Source organism: Leopardus geoffroyi, chromosome A1 (genome assembly GCF_018350155.1).
Source record: "Leopardus geoffroyi isolate Oge1 chromosome A1, O.geoffroyi_Oge1_pat1.0, whole genome shotgun sequence".
In the NCBI taxonomy this organism is placed as follows: Eukaryota; Metazoa; Chordata; class Mammalia; order Carnivora; family Felidae; genus Leopardus; species Leopardus geoffroyi.
This window is the reverse complement of record NC_059326.1, coordinates 190,001,050-190,025,050: the sequence shown is the minus strand read 5'-3', so window position 1 is coordinate 190,025,050 and position 24,001 is coordinate 190,001,050. Positions and strand designations below refer to the sequence as shown.

The 24,001-nt window shown below is 33.6% G+C and overlaps 1 protein-coding gene and 1 non-coding gene across 3 annotated transcripts in view; one reads left to right on the top strand and one right to left on the bottom strand.

Annotated features, from left to right (window-relative positions):
* Positions 1–24,001, bottom strand: part of CLINT1 (clathrin interactor 1) — a 59,801-nt gene that overhangs the window by 9,196 nt on the left and 26,604 nt on the right. For both annotated transcript variants that reach the window (XM_045503468.1, XM_045503461.1), the window contains exons 2-8: positions 19,197–19,301; positions 18,561–18,657; positions 17,031–17,139; positions 15,911–16,075; positions 12,933–13,110; positions 9,286–9,532; positions 7,283–7,352 (exon numbers count right to left, since the gene is read on the bottom strand). In XM_045503468.1, the coding sequence (XP_045359424.1) occupies positions 7,283–7,352; positions 9,286–9,532; positions 12,933–13,110; positions 15,911–16,075; positions 17,031–17,139; positions 18,561–18,657; positions 19,197–19,301 (971 nt within the window). The remainder of the gene's footprint in view (positions 1–7,282; positions 7,353–9,285; positions 9,533–12,932; positions 13,111–15,910; positions 16,076–17,030; positions 17,140–18,560; positions 18,658–19,196; positions 19,302–24,001) is intronic.
* Positions 12,413–12,516, top strand: LOC123581937. Its single transcript, XR_006704095.1, has one exon. It is a non-coding gene; the product is annotated as a U6 spliceosomal RNA (small nuclear RNA).

The window sequence follows — 24,001 nt, the reverse complement described above, 5'->3', positions numbered from 1 at the left end:
TGTGGACCTGTGGTTTATCCAGTCAATTATGCTCTTTGTAAGAATCTTCAGTGGATGCTAAAACCTGGGTAAAATGTTGCTAGGGAATAAGATACATAATCGCTAAACATCATCCCACAGACTACTCGGTAAATACAAAGGAATGAAACTACTTTTACAATGGACAAACTGAATGGATATCATCCTAAACAACTGATTAAATTTAATGTCACTAGTAATCAGATAAAATAGTATTCATGGGCTCTCTAATGCAAGGAACTCAAAAGGAGATCATCACCTGTGTTAAGAATTCCCACCAAAAATATTTAACCTGAATCTAAATTTTTTTTTTTTCAACGTTTGTTTATTTTTGGGACAGAGAGAGACAGAGCATGAACGGGGGAGGGGCAGAGAGAGAGGGAGACACAGAATCGGAAACAGGCTCCAGGCTCTGAGCCATCAGCCCAGAGCCCGACGCGGGGCTCGAACTCACGGACCGCGAGATCGTGACCTGGCTGAAGTCGGACGCTTAACCGACTGCGCCACCCAGGCGCCCCTAACCTGAATCTAATCATAAGGAATGAATCAGACAAATTACAAAGTGAGTGACATTTTGCAAAACAACTCTCCAGATTCTTCAGAAAATGTCAACATCATAAAAGACAAAAAAGGCTGGGACTGCTAGAGTTTAAAGGAGTCTAAGGAAACATGACAAGTACATGAAATGCATGATCCCTGATTGGATTATGGATTTTTAAAAAAGTGCTATCCTGAAGTGACATAATTGAGACATCAGGAAAATTTGAATATAGTCTGTATACTAGACAATACTGTTTAAATGTTAAACTTCCCAAGTATGATAACTGTACTGTAATTATTATAAAGAAGAATGTCCTTGTTGTAAGAAGTTATATGCTGAAGTATCCCGGGGGCAGAATGTCCTGGTATTTCCAATTTTCTCTCAAATGGTACACAATAAACAAATGGTATACAGCAAATTAAAAACAAAAAAAAGATCTAGAGAGAGATAAAGAAAATGTGGCAAATTTTCTGTAGGTTTGAAATGAGCTCCAAAGGCTGCAAATCAATCTCTGTGTGCATAACATCACATTCTGATAAAAATTTTTATTTGTGGGGTGCCTGGGTGGCTCAAGTCAGTTGAGCGTCTGACTTCGGCTCAGGTCATGATCTCGCAGTCCCTGAGTTCGAGCCCCGCGTCTGGCTCTGTGCTGACAGCTCAGAGCCCGGAGCATGCTTCGGATTCTGTGTCTCCCTCTCTCTCTCTGCCCCTCCCCAACTCACACTCTGTCTCTCTCTGTCTCTCAAAAATGAATAAATGTTAAAAAAATTAAAAAAAAATTTTTTTTCATTTGTAAACACTATGTGGTTACAAATATTTACTTTCACCTACAAATTGAACAGTAATATTACACTCAATTTTAATATTCCATTTCTGTCAATTTAGTTATCAATGGAATAGCAATAGCCAAAGGATCTAAAACCTTAAATACCTGTCCTTATTTTTCTTTGTCCTTAAAGATTTCACCTCTTAAGAGTCACAACCTTAGAAGTTTAGAGCGGCAGTTCAATTATGGTGCTTTTAGTGTTATGCGAACATTATATAGGTTACATCACAGCTGCTTAGCCTGCAGTGCTTAAAAACTAGCCAGGTGGGACTGGAACATCTGGGCTGCACTCAAATACCACCGGGGACAGCTTCCAACATCTGGTGCCATTTCTGAATTGTCTTATCGCTGCAAGACATTCTGCCCCATCTGCTACACTCAACTGGGTTAATTAAACTAGAACCATCTCCCCTTCTTAATAAATGGCCAGCAGTAATACAAGGAACAAATCAGTTTCTTATACATGTGTACCTGGTATTTCTTTTTAATGCACATTTACTGTAGGCAACTATCAGCAGGCATAAACATTTCTCATTTTTTTACCTCATTACAGATGCACATATTCACATATATCCTTACTCACCATGAACTAACTCCTACCAAGGCCAAGTTTCTCCACTCTTACCAACATGACAGCTCATCTAGCTACTTTTGCTTTATCCAAAGGATAATAATACAGTGATTTGTTTTTCTCTTCTTTGAAGATACATACATCATGATAAAATGAGGGTAGGGGCATAAAAAAATCCATGAGCTATATTTTTAAACTATATAAACAAGGACATATATTAATAAAAGCTAGCAGGGAAATGAATGTTGCAAACGGCTGCTGCTTTATATTCATAAATTTGTCTTCTGTATTGTTCCTTCATGTTAAAAATATTGATCAAAGTATACTGTTAGGTAACAGAATGACAGTTAATCATTTATGGTAACATTAAGGGATTTGAAAATTGGAGATTATTTTAATTTGCTTCATCTGACAGTGAATAAACATCAATATGTAATTTATTATGGTAAAACAGCTAGGGATTTTCAAATCTTTTCCAGTCTGGGCTACAAAGAAAATGCATGATGCAGAAAAAGGCATCTGAATACTACAGGATCCTAACTTCAGACTGGGTAAGATGTTTTATTTTTGTCATATCCTAATTTGATATTTCAGATAATTACCTACTTTGGTTATTCCACTGTCCTACATTCTAACATCTAAACTGAAATTATACTGTACTTATAACTTATCTATAGCAAATATTCTACCTCTTCATATTATAGGGAGTCTGATTTCAACATAACCAATTTACAAACACTGCAAGTAAAGAATGGAAACACACATAAATATTTTACAAAAGGAAGTCACCTTTTCTTGAAAAGGACTTAAAATTTTCTCTAATCTTTTGAAGTGCCACAAATTATGGTTCTACATAGGTTTTACACAATGTGACCTTCAACTCTGAAAACTATCTCAACAATTCAAAATCTCTTTATTTCTTTTAAGAAAAGTTTCTCTCTCTAGGGAGGACTGTCCCTACCTAGATGTATGATGTTATTCATATCAATATCTTAAATTCAACACAAATTTTCTATACTGAGCCATTTTCCCAGATAATTTCTATCTAAGGGAATTTAAATAAAAGAGTGCACCAAAAACTGCTGCATGTGGAAGACTGCTAAATTTCACAACAAGAGCTATTCTTCAAGATTCCCACATGAGAGCTGTCATTATAAATGAACCATTTCCATCTGCCTTTTCAGGACAGCAAGGAGGTTATTTACAATCACCAGCTGGGAACACGTATTTTCCAAAGCAATACTGTGAACAGGAAAAATATAGCTGAACTAGACAGTGCTTAAGCTACAAATGGAAATTTTCTTCAACAAAGAACTTAATCCAGATTACAATATAAAAAACAAACTTCTGCAAGAAGAATTCTAGTTAAGTACAAAATTAAAATGACAAAATGCAAAAAATTATAAATCTATGACAAAGATTAATACATATACGTAAGAAGTTTAAATATAAAACAATAAGGATAAATACTCCCACTCAAAGAAATGGACAAAGGAATATGAATACACAGGTTACAACTGGTCTATAAAAACATGGGAAGTTTTCAAACTCACCAAACAAATGCAAAATTAAATGAAATGTTATTTTCTCCTTACCAAACTGGATGGTTCTGAAAGATATGATTCCACTACTATAATAGAGAAAAATTTGGACAAAAACCCCCCAAAACCTAACACTCCCCAAATAAGAAACTGATTGGTTAAATAAATTACAGTATATCCATACAGGATTAAGATATAAGGCAGTTAAAAATCTGTAAAGGAATACCAACGATCATAGGGAAACAGTCATGAGATTTCAGGTGAAAAGCAGTTCACAGGGGAAAAAGAAAAACAACAACAAAAAAAACCCTTATCCAAAAGCCTGAAAACATTTTGCCACATAATAAATGTTTAAACAAATATATTGACTGAATACATAGAAAGTATATTTAAAAAAAAGAGTATTGGGGCGCCTGGGTGGCGCAGTCGGTTAAGCGTCTGACTTCAGCCAGGTCATGATCTCGCTGTCTGTGAGTTCGAGCCCCGCATCAGGCTCTGGGCTGATGGCTCAGAGCCTGGAGCCTGTTTCCAATTCTGTGTCTCCCTCTCTCTCTGCCCCTCCCCTGTTCATGCTCTGTCTCTCTCTGTCCCAAAAATAAATAAACGTTGAAAAAAAAAAATTTTAAAAAAAGAGTATATACCCAAATTATTAACAGTTTATGTATCCAAGTCATGGCGAATCACTTGTTTTCTATCAAATTTCTAAAATGAGCATGCATTACTTTCAATTAGTGAAGAGAATGTTAAACCTTTTTATTTTTAGTAAGCTTGGCTTAAACTACAGATAACTCCCATGGAAATTCTAATACATAAATTGGTGTACTGAATATATAACAACATGGTTCATATTCAAGTGAATATCCTCAACTAATTTTTGTGATTACTAGGTACAAGGGAACAGGTTCAAATACAAATGTAATAAAAATTTTAAATTTGACATACTTCAATCTTTAAAAAAACTTTTAAACTAAAAAAAAGAATTCAAAACATACTGCAAGTCAGGTAATGTCTTTCTATTTGCACTGAGTATGGTGTATTTTCTCTTCAACCTTATTTATTAACTTACAGAATAGTACGTTAATCAAGACTTAAATTCCTTAATTAGAAAGGAACAAAGGAGACGATGCAGACTTTTAAAGAGATGAGATATACTAAAAAATGAAATGGGATGTTTTTGGCATTCTAGTTGGTTTATTTTCTAAATACTTTGAATTATTCATTTTTAAAAATGTTTACTTAGAAATGTACTATATGTAAAAGCCACCAAAATATCCTTTCAGTGCAGATTTTATAAGAACATCACCATAGTGGGATATGTATCAAGACAGTCTCAAATAAATCTTGGTGAATGGGTTTCACATGTGTATTTTAAAACTTGGTAGATATTTTACAATCATTTTACCACACATGCTTTTGAAGATGTTAACAAAAAGGATGTAGTAACACATAAAAAAAAGAAAACCTGAGCATATTCTCAAAGGAGGTATTTATCTGGTGAGAGGTGCAGATGCCGCCATATCTGCTTAGGTTTACAGTTCATGCCCATATTACTTGCATGATAGTAATATCGTAAGTATAGGCACATCTGGTAAACGACACCCAAATGGCATGCCGAATAGCAATGCTAATATGGTTGATTCTTAGACTTTTTCGTGTGTAGGTACTAAAGATTTAATATCCAATATTTTTTCCACTGCTGAATTCAATTTAAAATATATTACTAACGGGGCACTTGGGTGGTTAAGTAGGTGGCTCAGTGTCCAATTTTTGATATAGGGCTCAGGTCATGATCTCATGGTTCATGAGATTGAGCCCTGCATCAGGCCCTGTGCTGATGGTGCAGAGCCTACTTGGGATTCTCTTTCTCCCTCTCTCCCTGCCCCTCCCCCACCTGCACACGCGCATATGCAAGCTCTCTCTCTCAAAATAAATAAACTTAAAAACAAAACAAAAATAAAATATATTACTAAAGTATTTAAATAGAGATTTGGAGTAACAAAATTAATGTGCTGATTGGGGGGGGGTCTACACAAACTGGTTAAACATACTATTTCAAATAACTTTAAAAAAATAATTCTGATGTCAACCCACATTCAGCTTGTTTTTAGAGAATACTATGATAAAACAAACATTTAAGGCAAGAAGCCTTCCAGATTTCATTCAAGTTTTGTCTCAATTATTGTATTAATATTAATCTCTACTTCTATTTAATTAGTCAACCTACTGTTTGCACTGGAGAAGAAAAACCACTCAACAGTTTCTTGCCAAGCAAAGGAAGCATGTTGGTATTTAATAATTCTCTCTGTTCAAAGCAATCTTGGTATCATGGAGGAAAAAAGTTACATCACTTATCTGACCTTCCTAGTTAATTTTTCTCTGATTGCTCCATTAAAACTTTCCACAAATGCATGAAAAGGGGTCCTTAATATTTCATGCCAGGGAGTCCAAAACAGTTGATATTCTGTGACACTATGTCTGAATTATATGACCACATGCTAACTAACAGTTAATACTACAGTTAAAATTTTAAACATACAGAAAGATAGCACATAAATTGTTAAACCACTGATGTAGTTGTTTGTAACCTTTGGCATGACAGTTCAATAGAGTTTACAGTATAATTTTAGAAAGAGTTAGAGTTCTAGAAAAAAGGGAATAGGAACTGAAGAAGCTCAGAAACTTGGTTGAACCAGATGCCCCATGAAGTTCACTCTGAGTCCAAGAATTTTACAATAATGAACAAAGAGAAGATAATAACAGAAGATTTTCTATTAATTACATGTCTTTAACTATCAATGAAAAGTAATTTCCATCACAGACCTCCACTCAAACACTAATGTAAATTTCAAAACAATTCATTTTTGAAAAATCACTACACATATTAAGGAACAATAGATTTACTTTGCATTGCTTATACACCAATCTTGCCATTTACGTTTTAATGTGAAATAAACTTTAAACAGATTGGGAAAGATGGTCTTTGAACAAAAGTTATATTTCTTAAGCTGTTTTGACTTGCAGCATAGGACTTTGTTAGAGCTACATAATCATTAAATGCAACCTAAAATATCAACTTTCTCGAAAACAGTATATAGGGAATAACTCAAAATCTGGCATTTACTGAAAATCTAATTGAAGAAATCACTAATCCCAACTATAAGAAAATCTTGGTAAAGAAAGTATTCTTTTGCTACAGCCCCCTTAAAATATGTCAGGTAGGTAGTTACCTACTTTCATAGAATGCCCCTTTCCTCCAAAGCTCTCAGCATGTTTATCACTAGATAACTATGTGTGACTTTTTGATTAATGATTACTTCCTCCACCTGACCTTCCCACGAGGGCAAGAACTTTGTTTCACTAAACATTATACCTCAAGCGCTGAGACCAGTGTCTGGTTCAATAAATACTTATTGCATGACTGAACGAAAGTTGAAATGAACTACCATAGCTGATGTTGAGAGCCAGAATTAAGATTTAAGGAAAGAGTAAAATGGGCAGAGCACAGTACATTTTGCTTATAGAGAAAGCAAAGGACCCCAAATACTCAGCACTAAGAAATTAAGGAGACAGATATTACTGAATTATTGGTCAAATATTTAAGCACACTTCTCTATTGTAGGCAATAAACAATTTTCCCCAAACAATGCTCAAGGCTCACTAATCTCACATTAAAAATAAATCCAATGCAAAGAATTTTATTTTTCATTTATCATTTATATGGCATTTTGAAAAATTATTCTGAAATCGAGAATACTAAGAAGAAAGAAGCCAATGTGGAAGCTTACCTGTTGACTGGCTGGTGCCATCAAACAGATCAACAAGGTCACCAGATGACTTACTGCTAGGCACTGAAGTCTAAAAACACACACAGAACTTACTAAGTTCAGAAAATAATTTATACTATTTATCCTAAATCTGCTCTATTCATCTCTAATTCTGTAATACCTGTAATATCTTAATAAAGGTACATTTAGATTTCTGAAGAAAGAGATGTGACCTTGAATCCTTATGGAGAGATAGTTATTTTTAAGTAATTCTATCCACAGCAACGTAAAATCCCTAACCTCTACACTGTTTTCCCAAACTCACTTCTTTTCTTAACTGCATTTCACTATGGAAAATATACCTTCCAGATCCCACTGAAATCTTAATGCTATATATCAGAATCATTTAAGAAGCATTAGAAAATACTTATGCCCCAGCCCATCAGAACATATTGAGTCATAACTGCCCAAGGGTGGGATCTTGGCCTATACAAGTCTGACAAAGCTCCCTTGAGAATTCTAAGGCATAAGAAGGTTTGAGATCCACTAGATTAGAGACCAAGATCCTATCCAGCTTTAAAATTCTATGATTTTAGATTTGATGATTCTTTGATTACTGTTTGTATACCACACAAGTCATTCTATGTTGTTTAATATACCTTCACATCTAATTGCTTCACATTTAGTTCCCAAACTAAAATGTGGGGCTGGAGTTTATAATACTATTTTTCCTCTTCCCTATACTCCTAAGTACCTTGATGTGTATGTCCTATGTGTTCGATATGTATATGACAAATTAGAACAGAAACGCCAGGCACTAGGGAAACACTGTAAGTTTCTAGGTATGTTAATTTGAGCCCTGAAGTACTATATGCTGGTTCAAAAAGGTTTTTAGATTAAAAGAGATCCAAGCAATTGAATAACTTTCCAAAAACTCTGGCCTCCTTGATGTTTTTTTTGTATTAAAAAAAAATCATAAAGCTTACACTATAAATATAAAATATTTATGGCAGAGTGACATGTATTTAGTCTATCCTACAAACTGATATTTAAAATCCTTTAAGATACAAAAGTCTTAATTTATCATTAAAAAAGTTATACAGTTTGGATGATTTTCCCCATGTAGGCTTACATGAATTTTCCTTCCAACAGCCATTATGTATCAGGTTTTAATTATAACGATCTACCACATCCTGAATATGGCCATGAGTAAGCGAACTGTCTCCACAGCAGGGGAAAGGACCACAAACACTAAAAGAGCCATTTCCTCTTTTTAACTACAACTAAAGTTGAGTTCTAATTCTGAGATTTTCATCAAAACTAAAAAGATGGGTGAAATTATACAAAGAAGATATTTGGCAAAAGTTGAGTTAACTACAATTTGCAGGATACATTAGAAAAATGTCTTCCCTAGTTTTTAGCTGCTTCTGCTGCAAAGCCAGGTAAACACTAGTGAGGGGGAGACAGACAAAACACTAGCTTGTGGCCAGGTATCTACTAAGTAGATTTCATTTTCTGTGGGTGAATAAAAAATAAATGAAGAAGGTAGAAGAAGGCAGTGCTGCCACTGATCAGTAGTGACCACCAGGCAAATAAGCCTCTCTTTATAGGCAATGACTCTGTATTAAATGGGACTGTCTCCTCTGTATATCTACTTGGTCCTCTTTTGTCATTTCTTACATCTTCTATAATACTCCCATTTTCTTTAGTGAATCCTACTGTGTTTGGCAACCAGTGATGTTCTTAGAAAGGAACAAATGCGCTACATTCTGATTCACCACCCTTCCCAAATGAACCAAAAGTGTCATTTCTACTTTCACAGAAAGTGCACAATCATTCAGCAATTGGACAGGTTTTTTTCCCCAAAGAGATTTCTTTTTATTAATGACTCTGAGTAATACAGGCCAAATGATCTATAATTAATATGACTGCCTACAAATGCTCAACCCTACTAACTCAGTAATTCTAAAAGTAATTCATAAGAATAAAGCTGTGTTCAATGTGTAAACTCATGCCATTCCCACCTTCAGTGAAGACTGAGGTGTATGAGTTGAAGTATTCTGATCTGGACTTGCTTTGTCCCCTGTGTAATGTGCTGCTGCTCCAAGATCAATGGTTTTAGAAGGATTTGCTGTGCGCTTGTGTCTGGTTGTGGTGGTCTCTGTGGCCTGTGTGATATGGATATGCTTTGTCGTCACAGTCTCCTCTTCATCTTTGAATTCACCTTTGGGAGATCTGCCTCTTCTTGCTTTCTTTTCCTCATCACTGTCGCTAAAAGATATTAAAAATGAAGCAAAATAATAAGATGAGGGATTATTTTAAAATGGAGCCCTCAGTGATTTGAGCTAAAGAATTTCAAATGCAGTAACTCCAAAATTCCATACTTTGACTATTTGACAGAGATCAATAGAATATTATCTAAGCTATCTGAATAATGTTATATATGTGTTGGGGAGGGGAAATGGGAACCCACTCAATTCCCTAGGTAAGTCTAAAACACTGCTAAAAAAACATATTTACATAAATGTGTACAAATAAAAAAAGCCTGAAATTATTCAAATGTTTATGCATTATAGATTTAAAGCTTAATTAAAAAATAAAATGGCAGGATTATTACCATATCAGAATCAACTGATGAGACTGCAAGCTTAAACATCTGCATTTGACAACCACTTTCTTGAAATGGATGGTGTGCAAACTACAGTCCCACTTAAATAACAATTCTGTCACTGACTCTTATATACTAATACAAATACATAATAAATTATTACAATTCCAATGGATACCTTTTCAACCACTATCCTAACTATATTCAAATGATTAAATTCTCATCTGTAAATGTAAAAAAAAAAAAAAAAAAAGGAGGTATTGCACAGTACAACAGTGCTCTATTTTACTATAGCATGAGAAAACAAACTTTTACATAACTATGAAAACTGCTTTAGAGGAAAAGAGTATATTTAAAATGCTTTGAAATAATTCCTTTTTAGGCATATTCAAAATGATTTTTTTTATCTTAATAGGGCAAAAGAAAAACATACACAATAAGAAAAAAAACTGGGTATTTTCATATGCCATGAATTACAAACATCAGCATTAATCTGTTCTTCAGTAATAAAGCAATTGGGTTTTTTTTTCCTAGTGCAAGCAGGACAGAGGAATTACCTAAAATATGTTCCATTATCTACATTACTTAATTTTGGAGTAGATGGTTTAATTTATGAATATTCTGAAATGAAACACTTAAAATTCTCCTTAAAACTATACTAATTTAACCCACACAAATCTAAAGCAATTACTACTTAAATATAAACCAATTTGGAACCTGTATAAATCAAGGATCAAGAACAGCTTCCCACAGAGTACAAACGTTAACTGTATTTTTATCTATAAGCATTTTCAGGAATCTACAAGTTCTGATTAAGTGTTCAAAAGCCCCTGTCCCTTACCAATTTCTCTCAGCAACAAATGACCTACAGATTGCCACTAAAATTTCTTACCTTTCTGGTGTCCAATTTGATTTCAGTGGAAGGTATATGTTAAAAATATAAAACTGACTAGCACCCAATGAAATGGAAACTTAATATCTGATCAATGTTCATGAATTCCTGAATTTAATAATGAACTAGTAAGTCTGACATTCTGGTAACATGCCAGAGAGGTCACATGCAACTTTATCTCAAAATCTACTCTTCCCTCACAAATACTCAAAGATGTAAAGTCCCTGGTGTGCTCCTCAGTTACTATGATAAATAATACACACTATATTTTTACTCTTTTAAACCCAAATACTCTATATGAAAGATTTAGGGACTCTAGAAGATCTTGTCTTAGAGGCAACATAAAAAAAAAAAAAAAAAAAAAGAAAGAAAAAAGAAAATCAAGGGAGAAGAAAGAAAAAAAAAAAGAAGAAAGACAAAGCAAAGAAAGAAAAACCGAGGACAGAAGGGCAAAGGAGAGAAAGTAACAACATAAGAATGCACAGTCAGATTTCTAACCAGCCTACCTACCTGATCTCCACATCTCTTTAGGAAATAGCAACTGAATATATGGCCACTATGTTTTCTAAACCAAGCTAAAAATGTAAATACAGAGGCCACAAGAACATTAATGAGAGAAAAAAGTAGACTATCCACAGAATACTTAAATAGACACAGCTTTCCAAGTTTAGTATTTACTATTATATGCATACTCTTCAGTATAACAGAGCCAGAAATGTAGTTGTAAAATGGATATACTTAAAGTACTAAAAGTAAATTCTGGCTCTTCAAAGATCATATTCCAGAAACAGTCTTGAAAAAGACAGGCATTTCAGAGATTTAATATATAAACATACCAAAGACACTACGTATTTCAAAACTGTTTCAAAATTATGCTTTTATACTTACTTCTTTTTAATGACCCCTAAATCTGAACTGGTAAGATTTTTTTTTTTTTTTTTAAGGGGAAAAAAAAGATGGTATTTAGTTACAGGTAATCACTTGAACAAACAGTTCCAGCACAAACTTACTTAAGGCAAGTTCCACAGTCTGATTAGGCTTCAGGTTTTACTTCTAAAAAATAAAGGTAAAGTTCTTGATCTAGCCTATCTAACAGAAATACTGTAAGGCACAAATGACAAAGAACTAGTAAAAATTGCTTTACAAATGAAATGCTATACATACTACCTTTTTCACTTTTATATAGTGAAATGGAGCCCTCATTTCCCTCAAAAACAAAAAACAAAAAGTGAATGTTGAAAAGTTCCAAATATTGTTCTACATAAAACTAAATACAAATACCCTAATACAGATCTGACTCGAAAACATTTTAGCTTAAAAAATCATTTAGACTTTTTTCCTGTATACACTGGCATGGAGTCCTAATAAAATGTCACAGAGTTATATTTCAAACATTTGAACTTTTGTTTAAACTTAATATGCTTCACTATCCCTCAGCAATAACTTAGATGGCTGGGTCATCTGATGCCCAAATGCAAAATAAGCTGTGAAAGCTCTCACTGGGGAAAAAAAAAATTTCAATAAATAGCCTGAAGAAAAACATACAGAAAATGTGATCAACTTTAGAAATAAATGGACACAGACAACAATACAGTGTATTGATACTAATTACAAACAATGTTTGACCTAGCATCTGAAAAATAGTTGCACAGTGCTCACATCAGCAGCAAATGTAAAACTGAAACAATGCAGAGAAGATTATCATGGTCCCGATGCAGGAATGGCATGCAAATTCACGAATCATTCCGTGTTTCTACACAGGGCATTTTTAGGGCAGTGAAACTAGGCCTGTATGGTTCAATAACGGCAGATATAATGCATTTCTGAACTACACACCACAGTGAAGCCTAATGCAAACAATAGATTTTAGTTATTAACAGTATATCAATATTGGTTTTCAACTGTTATGATAAATGTACCACACTAATACAAGATGTTAATAACAAGAGAAATTGTGTGTGTGCATGTGCGTGTGCAACATGGGAGGTTAACATGGCAACCCTGTTACTTCATGTGCAATTTTTCTGTGAACCTAAAACTGCTCTAAAAACTAAAATCTTTTAAGAGAAAAAAAAAACAAAAAAACAACAACTAAACTTCAGATAAACAAAAACCCAGCTATATAAATTTAGCACCCTTTCCAAGAGACCCAGGAGACAAAGTGTTACTACCTGCATCTTTCTGGAGAGTCTTCTCTATCTTTCCTCCGGAACTTGCTGATGGTGTCATCAATTGTGCTTCCAATTTTATCACTCAGTTCACCTAATTTATCACTGAATGGAAAAGCACTCTTGTTTTTATCCCACTCTTCATCCCATTTTGATTTGGGTTCAGGATCATATCTTTCACCTATATAAAGCATTAAAAGGAAAGGCAACTCTAAGGGCATTAAATTCAAAAGGTGTCTATAGTCCTTATTTCTGAAGCTTTTCCTCATAATAAAATAGTTTTCAAAGGAAAACAGAAAGCTCCCACAGTGCTGAATCAACACAATTACAGCAAGGCACAGCATGTAGTGCCAGTCATTAAGTGGCAGGAATGCAGATTCAAAAGCTTTTGTTTATGAAAACTTACACAACCTTAATGCACAGCACAGCACATCAGGAAGTTCTTAAAAGAGTAGAGGAAAACACAAAAACCAACACAAGCTATACAAGCCAAAGAGAAATGGAAATCTTTTTGTTTTTACAAAAGTCACATAAGACATTATATTTCATTCCTGTCTCTTAATGGTTCTTCAATTAACAGAAAAAGTATTGAACAGCAATAGTCTCTTGAAAAATACCAACTCTAAGAGACACCACTCTGAATGCTACATGTCCCATATGCTGTAAATATGCTGAAAATAACTGTCAATCTTTAATGTCATACTAGAAAAATAACTCAATGGATTTCATAGCATATGAAAGCATCTTTTAATTACTGTAAAGAGAAAAGGATATTCTAACTATCTGAAAGTACACAGACAAGAATCATGAAATATGCTCACGCAGTTCAGAACAGCGATGATCTATTCAAACACCAAGTCCAAACATATGCTGGGACTGGCAAAACCTGGGGAGACTCTGTGTGAATTTGAGAATAAAAAGAATAGATCATGGCAGTAAACAAAGACCCCAAAATGTCAAGATTTGTTTTAGTCCTTGACCATAGGGACCTAACACATGGAGAAAAACTGTAAGCACCAAATAGAACCTCTCCATTTCTGTGCCCAAACACAACTAAAAAGACAAGAGTAGAAGGTACAGAGAAATCACATGAGGTCAAAAAGAAGAAAACAATGAAAATTAAGACAGGCTGGAGAGAAAGGAGAAAGTGCAATGAAAAGTAACAAAATAATCAAAAGGTGCCTGAGCCTTTGTGTTGACCTTTGGTGAACAAATTCTGGTGGCAAAAAGCCCTTTGGAGATTGAACAAAACCATTTTGCAGAAATGCCTGCGAAAACTACAAAGCCAAAATTTTCTGTAAGAAGATTTCAAAATATGTCTACTAGACTTGAAAGTGACCACCAACTTAAAGAGAACATGAAAAATTTTAACCAGATGGCTTTATAAAAATGAGTGGTTTTCCAATAATGTGAATGTACATTTCAATAAAAGCATGATAAAACTCTGAAAAGACAAATTTATAGTAAAAAGTACAGTAGACGAAACTAAACTGATTAGTGTGATGGACATCCTGCTGAATGAATACCAAAAATACTGGTTTACTGGCAAGGCACCATCTAAGGTCAGAATGAAAAGACATAAAATAGTAACGCTGGTCAGTTAAGTCTTTGAATAATATATATAACATTAAAACTAATTTTACAAGAATGTGATGCAAATACACAGGATGTTCAACTCTCTAATGCAGATGCTGCAATTAGTTCACAGTGACTGAGTCTGAGAACTTATTCAATTTTCTAAATTTATCTAATTATATATTGTGCTGGTAAAAAGAGGGTTACAAGCAATCGGAATGAGAAAATGAGCTGAAAATAGCAATTTCTTTTCAAAAACACATTAAATTGCTCTAGCTACTTTAAAAAAGCTAAAGAATAAAATAACTACATAGGCAAATAATCCAAAAACTTCTTACTCCCCTAAACAAATAAAAACTCCAAAACATATTTAACATTGTTTAAGAGAAACATTTTTGCTTAATTCAAGAACTGACTTTTATGTGATGCTTAGACATAAAAGAAAGAAATTTTCCTGTTAAAAGCATCCTTTAATAGTTAATTAAGTACATACAGTATTTTTTCTTTGAGAGCAAGGAAGCAAAGAAGCAAAAGGGTGAAGATATTATTTTGTAATAATCACAAGGTAAGAAATAGAAAATCTTTACACGGTTCCAATGCAGGAGTTCTGAGATCCCAGTATAATCCAAATATAAACAACCTCAGATATGGGTTGGGGGAACTGGGGAGCCCCCATATGTAGCTAAGTACACATAACACTAGCCTGTCTGTGTATACACAAAATGACCAGGGGACGGTCAGAGCTTAGAGAAGACAGAATGAGTCCAAAGGGACATGTCTGTAACAGAGAGTTATTTTCTGTGCCTGTTTCAAGTACCTAATGATCTGTTTTAGGGAAACTATATTATTACATTAAAAATACACATGAGCAACAATGTTCTTAAATGTGTTAGAAACAAAAAAGTGATAGGCCTAGGTGAAAAACTGACAGTATTACCGGTCACCTTTTTTCTACGTCAAATTAATTATGGGAAGAGACTGAGGCAGGACTAACTTATAGGAAGCTTACCTATTTTTGGCCCAAAATAGAGCTAATTTAGTTTCGGATTGGGAAGATGAAGCTCTCTATCAAACTTTATATTTTTATGTTCTAAATGGTGAGGTAGAGAAATCTTTTTTTTTCTTTTAAATATTAATTCCAAGACGGAAGGGCATATACGTTTTATTCTCTGTGCACTCAAAGTTCGTAGTCACTTAATTAACAATTAATGGTTCAAATCATATAAACAGAAAAGATGATTCCTAATACCCATATAATAGGAGCCAAAATGAGTACTTCATATACTTTAGCATTCTATTTCTAGAAAAAAAAAATGGTACTTTGTTCTTTCGTATTTCAGTGATTCTTAAAATACACCCAGGAAGCTAGACTGATGCTTAGGTGTCAGTCTGTCTTTGATACTCACTGTATCTGAATCCTCCAACACTGTCTGAGGAAACCCCAACATATTTGTCTTTGTTCTTCTTTGCTTTCTTTCGCTCCTCACGAAGCCTGTCGTCATCCTGGGCAAATTCAACCAATTCTTTCACCTTCTGGCGAATATTTATACCTTGATCCTTGCCATGCTCATCTGTGAGGATGGTAAGGGAGAAACAAAACCTTAAGAATTCAGTCAATCAAGCCCTTTAACACAAAAAACAGACATGAAAATTTCAATATAAAAAACCAACTTTAATATTTAAAATTAAAAAAAAAGACAAATAATGCTACTAAATTTTGTCATTTTCTCATCAGCAACTTCTAAGTCTTGAGATTCAATTCTGGCTTGTAAGAGCAAATAAAGATGAATTAACAAGGACCACAGATATTGGTGCCATGCAAGATCAATGAAAAATCTACTAAAAAGCATTACTAATGATGACTATACGAAAAAGACTTATATCCATAAATGTTTTCTTTTCCTATAGTATTTTAACAACAACAACAACAAAAAAATCCACTTTACCATTTTAATGACTACAAGGCACCCAAATGCTTTGGTATCCCCAATACAAGTTTGGAAACACTAATTACCAGGATTTAGTGTAGCTGAAAAACTGAATTTTTAAAGTGCTTTCAACTGGGGTACACTACAAAATGAAATGTGGTTTATTCTGTATCCTCGTTCACATTCAAAACACACTCTGGCCCTGCTGCCTTTGCACAGTAAATATTATTTGGTGGGAGGAAAAAAAAAAAACCCAGCTTCAAACAGATGTGTGTGTTTTGGAGCTCTAACCTTTTCTTCCCATATGATTAAAGCTATTCCTTTATGGACACCACAGGGGACCAGTCTCCAGTGCATATTTTAATATAAACCCGAACACTCATGTTGTGTTGGTTCTGTTGTTATTAGCCAGTCTTTTCTGCAAGTTCTTGTCTTCACTAATTAATACTCTAGGGCCCCACGTCTTGGATTCTGCACTCGTCACACAACCAGCAATAGTCACATTCTAATTAGAGCGGAGAAGCTTCTAAGCTGGTTCAGGTGACTGACAACTCCAACTACTGTTTTAATTTGCTTATAAGGTTTTTCTATTGCTCACCTACAAAGTGGTAATTTTCCAGGGATCGCAAATCATAAATGTGTTCTCTGGCACTCGTAACCACACGCTCTGATCCATTCCTTATGAGGTAAGCTAGAAGCAGCAATGACTGTAAAAATACAAGGCACCAAATGATTTAACAAAATAAATTCTGGTAGAGCTTTGGTAAGTGGTTAAAAAAAAATGATTCCAACATTAGCAAATAAATAATCTTTGTGGGGGTAGGGGAGAGGCAGAGAGAGTCTCTTTACCTTATACTGGACTTTAAATACATAGTATAACTTATATTATCAATTTGAAATTCCTCTTATAACCAAGCATAGTAAGTAATTATAAACTGTCCATTGGACACCATGTGTCAAAAGATTAAAAAAAATAGTTCTGATGTTAAAAAATACCTGAATGTATGACACAAAAGAACGCTAAGCTTTTAGAAAGCTGGCTCGGTTTTCACTTTTCATTTGGGCAGTATGGAACTGTAAATTGTTAGAAACATCGGTTTAAACAGAGCAATTATTTGGTAATTATATGATCCCATAGTGTTTTCTGCATATGAAATTAAATTTGCAAGGATGTGACTTTTGTTTCAAAACCTTGCAGCCAACAAATAAGAGAGGAGAAAAAAAAACATTTAAGGGATTTCTTTTTGAGGTGATGAAAACATTCTGGTATTAAGTAGTGGTGACTGACGTACATCTTTGTGAATATACTAAAAACCACTGAATTAATGCATTATGAACTTACCTTTGCTTGGAACAAACCTCACATAAAGAAATACTGACTATTTCATCACAAATATTATACAAGCTGAGGGACAGTGAATGTTTTCAGAAACAACATCAAAACCACAGAAATAAATACAGGACTGCTCTTCAATCCTGAAAGCTAAAATGATGCTTTCAAAGTTCCAAATATAAATATTATATGCCATTTTGAAAGCATAGAAAAACTTACTCCGATAGCAAGAAAATACGGTGGGTTTGGAAAACAGGACTACCTTGTTTTAGAATTCTACGTTATATGATGAAATCAGAACTAAATAAAAAGAATCTGGTACATATTTGGGAATTTACGATGTTAGAATTTTAGTATGTTTTAGAATCTTTATGTTTTAAAGTAACGTTTTTGGTGCGGCGGTGTTAATACTATTATAAATTAAGCAAATTTTTATGTAGAGATGAGAAAACATATTAGACGGTGGTTTTCGTTTTAATCGCTCATACACTAAATATGCATCCAACTGCAGATTCATTACTTTGATATGCACAAATATATTTTAAGCAAGAAAAATTTTAATAATATTAAAATATTTAGAAGTATTATTTATATTAATTTTAAACATTTTAGATTCAGAATAGCTGTTTATGGTGACGAGAAAACAGAACGCAAGTAGCAAATCTACTTCTTCCGTCTGTGTAAGAATATTCTATTCTGGGATTTAATGTTCTTCATAACCACTTATGTATGTATACGTTAAAATTTCAAGCATTTGTTTCCAACATGTCAAATAATAAAAACTGATGCCCATACCTTATAAACTCTTCTCCAATTTTTTTTGTTGTCTTTTAACATTCGTGACCAAAGCATGTTCATAAGTTCGGGAAACTGTTCATACATAAATGTAGCCCTGAAAAAAGAATAATTTTCCTCAAGACTCTGCAATACATTAATTTTGACAGTAGATGGCATGCTTGTTCTAAGTTACTGTGCTTTGCCAAAAAGCTTAAAAAATATAAGCTTAATTCAAAGCATTTAGATATGCTTCCATAAAAATATTTTTCTCATGGTCTGTGTAATATCTAGCACGTGTGTAAGCCCCATTAATTAATATCATCTTTTACAAGCCCTTTATTTACCAGCATACTGGTCGAGATGCTCATCAAAAAAAATTTTCCTAACTTTATTTCAAGTTATTTTATACACATTTGTCAAAATTCTATGATAAGCTACCTAAGTCTCTAAACTTCACTGAAAAATAGTTTTACTTTTTTGAGCTAATTTTTAAGGGAAAATGGACTGTGTGTAGAACTTCCTCCACTAATATCTGAATGATTATGCAGAATTTCTGTCTGGCAGCTAAACTGTTTAAAACTGAAAGCAAATTTCATATTTCCATGTAAAGATAGTTGGATTCTTTCTGCACTGCTGAGTCAAATTATCACTTACTTGGCAATCTCTCCCATGAGTTGCCCAGAAGGTCCCCAAGGATCGTCATTCGTTGCTTCTCGAACCTTAGACTCGATCTCTGAATAATTCATAACCACATTGGTGCTGCAGAGGAAAAAAAACGCACGCACACACACAAAGATTAGCATCAAAACTGAGAAACACATGAAAACTTAATAATGACACTACTGGGTGTCCTAATGAGATACCTCTACAGGGTGGGAAAGAAAACATCTTTTGTGCATGAGCTACTTCAAGAGTACTATATAGCACATTTAAGTTATATTTAAGAAAATTTTACTATTCCATTAGCCTTCCAAAAAACAGATGAGAGACTGATTACATTAGAGCTGGCCTAAGTCCAGCAAAAAAATGGCTTTGGGTCAAATTAAAAAGGAAATTGAACACACTAGAGTCTACTATAAAACTAAGTTGTCTGTTTCCTAACCAGATCTAGTTTACATGCACTCTTGTTTCCTTACAGAATTTCTGTAAATTAATCAGCAAAATTACAGAAGAGCTACACATTATTTATATTGCATTTTCAAGAAGAATGACAAGCCAAAGGTAACATTAAAAATGGTTAGAATCACTATGAACATTTAAACTGTAATCCCTTGGTCTCTTTTCACTTATTACATCATATAGGTTTTCCGTGTCACTAGTCACCATAACCCTCACTCTTGATGGCTACATAATATTCCATCAGGAGTCTGTATAACATTTAACTTTCACTTAAGACTTCAACAGTGATGAAGAACATGGGTTCTAGGAATCAGAAAGATCTGACTTCAGTTACTTTGTGACTTTTAGCAAAATTATTCTAATTATCTTAATTTTAGTTTCCTCAAATGCAAAATGGGAGTAAGAAAGAATACTACCTAAAAGGGTGGCATCTCAAATGAAATCTATTAGTAGCATAGTGCCTGACACACAGAAATTGCTCAATACAGGCCAGCTGTCATTATTATTAAGAAAGATAATAAACACCTATTAGGAGTAATAAAAATATTACTTAATATTTTTATAAGAAAGGACTTTGAAAAGAGTCCCTTAAGATAAAAGATGGCAAAATGTTTGGTTATTAAAATAGAATTTACATACTCATGGATTTAAGAATTCAATGACATTCTGAGAAAGAAATACTGTGAAAAAGTGACAAACCATAGTAGTATCCATTTGACATCTAAAACTCCAATTATTACTGAGCAATTATTGTAACAGATGCCTATGAATACTATCATTCAGATCTTTCACTTAAAATCAAGCCTTAGAAATACAGAAAAATCAGAATTTGGTAACTATGACTTCCATACATCTCACTCTTGCTGTATGGTTTTTCAGTTATCAGCAAGTTCTATTTTTTAAAGGAAGGAAGGTATGGATATAATTTGTATTCAACTCTGTTTCTCAAATATAAAGAAATACAAATTTCAAATTCATTGCAAACCTTTCTCTTTCTTTACTTAAAAAAAAAAGACTAATAAATGGTTTGGGGTAAAATTTGAAAGGGACCATTACACATATATAACTTGCCAAATCACAGAATAAATTTGGCTTCTAGATTTACATTCAGAATACTGTTCTACTAAGGAAGGACAGTGAAATCCTATCACTTTCTTTCAAATCTTGGCGAAAGCTGCCTCCTAAAGTATCAACTAGTTTGATAACATAAGTATAAATTGTTTCCCTGGGATATAGTTTCCAATGCCTCCTTTACCAACTGAGACGATTAATGAATGAATTTTCCTAAAAACCCAGTAATGATCCTCTTGACAATAATTTTATGTATAGATACAAAGGAGTAACATTTTTTCCAATTTTTTTCAACAATGGAAACAAAATAAAATCAAGGCAGTCAATGACAGATTTGCAATTTAAGATGCCACAAAATGATGGATTTCAAAATGCTTTTGTTTATCCTACTGGCTGAAGAATGCGTGGCTTAGGCAGTTATAAGTGTCAACATGCAGCTGTGGGAATGAACAATAGCAATTAGGATTATAATTCACCCAAGCATTTCATTAGCAAGAATGCACTTAAAATCTGTTTGCATTGTTTAATTTCAAGAGAACAAGATGAAAGGAGTTAATCTCTAGTCCATGCACATGAAATATTTTTACTAGAGCCTTCATAAATGCTGTAGCTTTCAGAACACTACTTTCCTTGTTCAAGCTACAAAAGCCCATGGGTCAAATGAGAAAGGTCCTGTTTCTCTAACCCTTCACAAGATTCTTAGCTGAAGGCCTGTGTGTTTGAGTGCTGTGTGTTTACAGGAAGAGGTGGCAGACAGCCAATAATTTAAGAATCTCCTTATTTCCTTGGTTGAAAAACAATGGGAACTATATAAAATGACAACTTACCATTAAAACACACTTACAATATAGTTACAAAGTACACAAAGTACATCCACAAAATATGGCAACAATAACAAAAAATAATAAAGTTAGAACACTTCCATGAAGAGAATGGCTCTATTTTAAAGCCATTTTTCCAGTGAAACTGTTGCTTTCAGAAACTGCAAAGAACTCCGAAGATGAGATCCGCTGGCTATAAAGAATTCCAAAATAAAGTATTTTTAAGCTGCACCTAATTCAGAAACAAATGTAAACTAAAACAAAACAACACACTACTGTATAGTTTGGCCTTACTCCAGGTCATTTAAAAATAACTATTTCTAAAAAGGTAGAAATGGCATTTTGATCCTTCCTTTCCCATGTTTTCAGTTGCCCTCAATCCACACCCTACCCATAATTCCAGTGACCTTTTTTAAAAAGGAAAATAACCTCTTCCCAACCCCCACCAAAAAAAAAAAAGTTAAAAAGAAATTACATCCAGATGTGAAAGGAAAAAATAGCTAGTTTAATTCTTAAAACTTCCTATGATTGACAAAAATGTTTTAAGAATGGATAATTCAGACACTAGAGGGGGCTCTCTCAACAGTTTTTTAAAGCACCAAATTCAGACAAAGGTCTAGGATGTGTTCTGCAAGTAAAATTCTAGGAAATTACCATGAAATAACCAAAAAGTGAAGAATATTAAGAATCTGCTCATGTTCTGAAGATTTTACCTTAAAGCAGTATTGAACCACACTCATTATTGTTTGTTATCAGTAAGACTTCACTGCATCTACAGTCCTTTTCATGCTTTCACATTTGCCCCTCACAACACCCTAACAGGCAGGACAGGACTAAGGGAGATCCAGTGAGAGTACTTAACCCTCGACATCCCAGCACCACTCACTCATTGGATCTTTAATGCCAAAGACTAAAAGTTACTGCCCTCAACTTCTGTACACATACTTCTGTGACTGTATTCACATGGCCAATGTTCAATTATTCAAGGGCTGACTATTCAATTTGTAAATTATTAGTGTTCATTTGGCTCTGTTCTTTATTCCTCATTTTCTGTTTATTGCACTGCTCACTACTGATAGAATACCAAATTATTTTACTTAGTAACAGTTTGGGAACAGGTTTTAGAGGCAAGATTGGTTGAAAGTGAGCTAACGTGGGACTTTTACTTATAGATGGCCAATGCTTCTTCTAATCTGCATTAAGAATAATCAGTAAAATAACTGACAAGAAAACATTTGAATAGTTCTTATTGATATATTTTCCTGTCAAAAGTTCAGGAATATGCTTTGTTAAAACAAAACTATATACCAAGAGAAAAGGTAAAGCTTAGGTACAATTCAGTTCTAACTACCAGCAAAGGAATAAGGAAACTGAAACAGACTGATGCAGTAGAAAGTATTTTTTCCCAGCTTGTCCTTTTAATTTTACCTCCTTAAAAAAAAAAAAAAAAAAGTCATATTTTTCATGTCTTCTTCTTTTTGTTTTAAACTTACTATATAAAGCCTTCATTCACTCTGAGATCAGGAAAATATTTAGCAGTATTTTCTCTTAGACCTTTAAATTTGTATTTTATTCTATGCATGCACACAAACATCCACACTTAGAGTCTCACTAACAGGAAAACAGGCAGCAAGAGACAGAGACACAACATTCAAAGTAATGGTTTTAAATAACAGTATTTCTTTCTTTATACTTTCCTGTATTTTCCAAATTTCCTCCCATGAACTTTAACCAAGGAAAAACTTTTAAATGCCATTAAAAATAGAAATCAAGTACAGTATCATCATTAGCAACCTTTTAACTTTCATCAGCAAATAAGCATCATGGTAGCCCACATATATATTATTTGTACTTCCAACATCTTGTTTTTATCAGGCTAATAAGTGCAGCAAACTAGTAACTAATGTATATGTATACATACTAAAATATGTATACCAAGTGCTATATGTGTAAAACTACAGGGATCAATTTAAGTACTTAATATTAAAATTAACATGTTTTTAAGAAACTCTTTTAGGAAAGAATAATTCTTGAACATTAAAACTTACACTAAAAACTCACCTCTTAATCTCAATGCCACAAAGATTTCAGAAGATACTTTTATGACACAGGTAAAACTATTATGCTCCCATTATAAAGTATCAATCTTTAAATAACTTTTTAAAAATAATAAAACACCCATAAAATAAACACTGAAAAAGAAAGTTTTCTCAGGTAACAAATTCCTTCTTTTAATGCTTGTTCCTTTTTTTTTTTTTTTTAAGCTTCTGGCCAAAACATTAGGAAAATAGTTTTAAGAATACTTGCTCTAAAAGTGTGATATAGACCATTTGATATTCAGTTTTCATCAGGGGACCGCCTTTACCACATTACCCTTATTTGCAAACTAAACATTTTATAGGTTCAATACTCATTTTAAAACCAAGTACATGGTAATTACAATCCTGT